General features: G+C 53.3%; 1 protein-coding gene across 1 annotated transcript; it reads right to left on the reverse strand.

Annotated features, from left to right (window-relative positions):
- Nucleotides 1–467: 467 nt before the first annotated feature.
- Pdx1 (pancreatic and duodenal homeobox 1) lies at nucleotides 468–5,186 on the reverse strand. The gene is made up of 2 exons (XM_075956749.1): nucleotides 4,784–5,186; nucleotides 468–1,243 (listed from the first exon to the last, which is right to left on the reverse strand). The coding sequence occupies exons 1-2, from the start codon at nucleotides 5,184–5,186 to the stop codon at nucleotides 795–797; spliced, it is 852 nt and encodes a 283-aa protein (XP_075812864.1). The 3' UTR covers nucleotides 468–794.
- Nucleotides 5,187–5,511: the final 325 nt, after the last annotated feature.

Below are 5,511 nucleotides of genomic sequence, written 5' to 3' on the forward strand. Positions count from 1 at the left end.
AGGGTTTTGTGAAGAGTTTTCAGCACCTGGCTTCCTTTTGGGAAGATATCCGCACTTTAAATAGAAATCTCAAATGTCCTTGTGCAAGCTTGGTCCCTCAGGACCCAGGAGGTCCCATTAGGTGCATGAGGACTCTTGCTTCCTCTTCCCCTCAGGTCCAGTCGGTGAAGAATTTCTGATCTTCAAAGAAAAGAGTGCAGGTTGAAGAACGGATATTAATGAAATATTTGGCTAAAGAGGGGGGAAAGAATCTAGCAGAGGGGAAGCAAAGCAAAAGGAGGGAGGAGGGGTGGAGGGAGGGACGGCTAGAAGAAACACACACATCACTGCATCTTTGAAACCTCAAGCAGTTCGTTTTCATTATTCTTAACCTTAAAATGGTCCGCCCAGTAATGGCAGTTGCTTTCTGGGCAAACAAAGGCACCCAGCCCAGCTCTCCCGCCCACTGGACGTTAGGCTAATGATCACGTTTGTCCTCTTTTCATCATCGCCAGTTTTGAGTCCGGTCCTCTAAATAGGTCCCTGGATAGAGCCCTGGAGACAGGGAGAGGAACGCGACCAACAGAGGCAGACCTGGCCATTCGCAGTCTCCAAAGTTTTCAGAATCCAAGGTCTCTTTTTCCAGAAGTCGGCCAGCATCTCTCCGGCTATACCCAACTGGCATGTGCCCTCAAGAATGTTCTTGAGTGGCATCCAGGTTAAGACTCACCATCCCCTCTCTATCTAGGGGCCCACACGCAGCGCGTCCATACTTGGGGTCCTAGACCCGCTCGCTCATCCTCAGCCTGCGATCCTCACCGAGGTTCCTGCGGTGGTCGGAGAGGCGCTACGCTGGAGGGTTGTGGTGACGAGTTAAGGCCCGGAGGCAGCCGGCCCTCTCTGGCTGCAGCGGGGACGCCTGGGGGTACAGCACCACCCGGAGGTGGCGGAGGCGGCAACGCCAGCAGCTCCTCGCCCGAGGTCACCGCACTATCCTGCTCTGGTTCTTCGCCCCCACCGCCCCCGCTTGCGGTCCCGCTACTTCGCTTCTTATCCTCTTCCTTCTTCCACTTCATGCGACGGTTTTGGAACCAGATTTTGATGTGTCTCTCAGTCAAGTTCAGCATCACTGCCAGCTCCACCCGGCGAGGTCGGGATATGTATTTGTTAAATAAGAATTCCTTCTCCAGCTCCAGCAGTTGCGCCCGTGTGTAGGCTGTACGGGTCCGCTTGTTCTCCTCCGGCTCCACTGCATACGCACCGCCTGTGGGCGACACGGTCGGTCAGTGAGTGCGGTCCCCGGGGGCCAATGCAGCCCAAATATTTTATCCCCAGCCCAGTAATAGCCGTCCTGCTGATTGCGACTGGTCAGACCATGCGCAGCCCCTCGCTCCAGAGCCTACTGTGGCTGCACCACAATCTTCCCTTTCTCCTAGGCCACAGCCGCGCCTCGATATCATTCTTGGGTCTGTTGTTTCAAAATTAGTTCATTTAAGGGATGTTAAAATGGTTAAAATGCACACAATAAACACTTTGATTCCATTCTACTTAGGCAATAATATGCCGTAAACATAGGATTTTAAACAAACTTTCTCACATTGACCCAAATCAGTCTGACTGGATGAAATAGGGCTCGGATTACTATCCCGTCTTTACAGGAATCTATAAGACCCGATAAACATTTCTAGACTACGCTTTTACCACATGCGATGCTAATTTTCCTCTTTACTCACTGTTTCGTTAGCTTAAAATAATGCTAAACTCAACACATTATTTTTTTTTTTTTTTACAAGATAGGCATCCGTGGTGCAGTCTCTAATTCCAGCGCACAGGAGGCAGAGGCAGGGGCAGGCAAATGGCGGCCAGCCTGGTCTTCATAACGAGTTCCAGGCCAGCAACAGCAATATTGAGCTCTGGTCTCGAAACATATTTTTTTTAATGAATTGAAAATGACTCACTAACGGACACAGATTGCAGTGTGAAAGAACATGGCGCTCATTAAGTTATGGGAACATTTTGTTATGTCTTTTAACATATAGTTATTTATTTAAATATTTATTATTTTGTGTGTAGGATATGCACGCGTGAGCGTTGCAACACGCCTGTGGAGGTGGGAGCACAGCTTTTGGAAGTTGGTTCTTTTTTAAAATTTTAGGTTCCGTGAATTGAACTAAGGACTTCAGATTAGAAGAGGGAACGTTTTTTAGTTTTTTTCCCCCTATATTGTTTTAAAAATATGGTTATATTGTAATTAGCCCCAACTTGAGAGGTAATTGTTACTTTAATTTTAGTTAGTACCCTGCCTCTGAGAAGAAGAAATACTTTTGGGAGGGCGGGGAAAGATCACACAGGAGACCCATTCTGTGCTGTGCCACCAATATTAGCAGAGACCAGGTCGAAGAGGAACTCAGAGCTATTCTGGAAAAGGGATAGATCACCAAGGGGCTTGTCAGTCCTAGCTCCAAACTCTCATCTAAAGCAAGCAACAAATCCAAGTCTCCAGGAAATCAGTGACACAACTGAGTGTTCCCCAGGTCTGTGCAGGGCACCCGAATGCCTAGTCTGTGAACACTATTTTAGGGCTCTCCACCAAAGCTCATCGAAGAGGCCAAAGCCGACTTGATTCTGGACAGAGGCAAGGGACGTGACAGCAGTCAGGGCAAGGGATTAATTTCCTGGACGGACCAAGAGGAGGCACCAGAAGTTGAGTTGAGGCCCCTAGACCACTCTTTGGAAAGCAGCTCTTCTCCCCAGAACGCCTCAGAAACCACACAGGCTTTCCCCCGAAAGAGGAGAGAGAAGAGACTTACCCTTTTCGAAGCATTTAAAAAGGCCAACCTCGGTTTCATAAATGTCACTCACAGGTTCCTCGGACTCCTGCCCTCAGCGGCCTACTTTGCCGAGCCCTAGCAAAAAGCTATAGGGATCTGTGTCCGACTAGAGGAAGCAGAGGACGGAAACTAAAGTTGGAATCTGCAGGTGAGAAAATGTTCCGATTTCCCCAGTCTGACTTTTCCCCGGGACTTAGAGTAGAACCGGCCAGTGGTGAAGTTCTTTTAGGTCCAATTATTTTCAAGTGGCTATCGCCATTAGTATTCGTATTTCTACTATGAGCCTTTTGGTCATTGCGCCCTTTCCAAGGGTTGTGAAACCCCACTGAGCACACGCAGGTGGTCTCGCTAAACTTGACAGTTCTTCTGAAGTGGAGCCTGCTGGAGCTCCCTGCAGGCCTCCACCGGAAGAAGAGAGGGGCGGCCAGTCCAGAGTCGGACGTGCAGAGAGTCAGAAGGGACGCCAAAATTCTGGCGCCCGAATTTTGCAGTCCGAAGGCTTCTCCAAAGAGTTTTCCAAGCACAGGAAAAGCTGTCGGCCTGCCCTCAGAATTTACTCCTGGTTTCTTTCCTCCTTAGTCCAACGCAGGAGCGGATAGCCAGAGATTCCAGGGCTCTGCGGGAGGGAGCCCCGAAAGACAGAATCCTTGGCAAAGAACCAGGGACTGAGAACCCCCTGGATGGAGGGCAGCTCAAGAACCGGGTCTCAGCGACGTTTGGCCTTGGCCTTGAGACACCTCTGCAGCATCTACCTGCTTCATCTGCTTGGAATTGGTTAGAGGTGAGGGACAGACGTCCCCAGGAAGAGTTTGAGCCCTGTCTTAAGTTAGGATTTTTGCTCTCGCTGGGTGTCCCCTGGGACTTTGGTGAGCCTGGCCTACCCCAGACCCTCTCCAGAGCTTTGCTTGGCTTCTCCTGGGGCCCGAGTCAGGCTCCTTAGGCAGGCCCTGAAGACCTGACGTTGAGAATTCTCAGGGGATGCCAAGTCCAGCTTCTGAACCCGCGGTTCCTGACAGTCAGTCGGAAGGCAAAGAAAAGGCTGCTATTTGCAGTACAGGTGTGACCAGAAGTGGCTGCAGCCCGGAAGAGATAACACTGTGCAGCGGCGGGCACAGGCCCCGTGCGAATTCGCTGCCAGCACCCGGCAGGGAAGGGACCTAGAGCTTGCTCTGCGTCGCCTCTCCGCTGCCAGGGAGGGCCTGGAACAAAGCAGGCAAAGCCCAGAGCTAAGGAAACTCGGGGGTCTGAGCCGGACTCCAGGAAGGAGGGGCCTTTTATTGCATATGTACTTCCTGGGACGCAGCGCGAGAAGACCCTTCGACCCCTTTTGGTTGGTCCAGAAAGAATTGGCACCCCAGACGCCTCTCCCAGCTGCCATGCTCGGGAGCCGCCTTTCGGTGAGCCCCTCACCTCGCCCCAGTCTCTTCCTATTTACTCCCACCCCTTACTCTACTCCAGGGCCTCCGGACCCTTGGCAGGCCTGGATGGACACAATTTTCCTTTCCTTTTCTGCTTGTACTCGCTGCCCCGAGGAGGCCCATTTTCTTTAATAAAGCCACCAGCACCAGCACAGGGCCAGGAAGTGAAGGGGCCTGAGGCTCCCAAGGGGTTCCAGCCTAGGTCAAAGACTTGCTTTTAACTTGGTGCCCACTACCTGGGAGTCCTTGGCTTCCAGATCTCCCGCTGCAGAAGGATCCAGAGAGTTCAAGAAGGTCTGAACCTGGGTAGGCCTCGGCTTTCTTGGGAGTGGGAGCCGGTTCCCAGGTTAAGAAAGGCTTAGGACACTCGCAAGGAAGGAGGAATGCCTAGTGGAGAAGAGGCTTCCAGGTGAATGGACTTTTTGGCCTCACCAGAGTTTATGCTAAGCCTGCTTTATCCCTGCAGGTGGAAGAGGAACTCGGAAAAGGCCCAAGGGAGATAGTGGCAGCTGAGTCTACACTAGGAGAAGAGAAAGGGAGAAAAGCCAGGCTTACCTGCCCACTGGCCTTTCCACGCGTGAGCTTTGGTGGATTTCATCCACGGAAAAGGGAGCTGAACGCGGCTGGGCTCTTCCAGGCCCCCAGGCTCTGTTCCATTCGGGAAAGGCCCGGAGGGCGGGTGGGCGAGCCCGAGCTGAGCTGGGAGGTGGTGGAGGTGCGCCACCGCAGGGTCTTCGGCGAGCGGGGGCACTTCGTATGGGGAGATGTCCGGGGGACTTCCCTGCTCCAGTGTTCCCAGGGCGCCTGCGAATTGGGGTGGCGGAGGAGGTGGGGGCTGGCGGCCCATGTACAGGCACGCAGGGGGGTTAGCGCTGAACTCTGGCACCGGGCCCCTCTGGAATGCGCACGGGTCCTTGTAGAGCTGTGTGGCCGCATAGTACTGCTCCTCACCGTTCATGGTGGCAGCCGGCACTTGGGGGACAGCCGCCCCGAGTAGGTATCTGCAAGCCAGGCCCTGGCGCAGTGCAGCTCATGGACTCCCAACTCCTGCCCAGATCGCTTTGACAGTTCCCCACGGCTGTCCTGGGGACCAGGCGCTGGCGGGGCACAGACAAGCCGGCCGCCGTGCCATAGGCTCTGAGGCACCCCACGTGGCTCAGCCTGGGGCCATTATTGGCCTGGCGGACTGCCTTAAGAAGGAGGCCCAGGTACCCGCGAACACCTACATTTGTTTCAATTTTCTCTCTCAGTCGGCTCAGCTCTCCTCCGTTTACAGCAGGCGG

Source organism: Microtus pennsylvanicus, chromosome 1 (genome assembly GCF_037038515.1).
Source record: "Microtus pennsylvanicus isolate mMicPen1 chromosome 1, mMicPen1.hap1, whole genome shotgun sequence".
NCBI classification, from domain to species: Eukaryota; Metazoa; Chordata; class Mammalia; order Rodentia; family Cricetidae; genus Microtus; species Microtus pennsylvanicus.

Coding starts and splice junctions, on each gene's coding strand:
- Pdx1 (XM_075956749.1), bottom strand. CDS start 5,186: ATGAACGGTGAGGAGCAGTACTATGCGGCCACACAGCTCTACAAGGAC. Junction 1,244..4,783: donor GTGGAAAGGCCAGTGGGCAG/GTAAGCCTGGCT, acceptor TGTCGCCCACAG/GCGGTGCGTATGCAGTGGAG.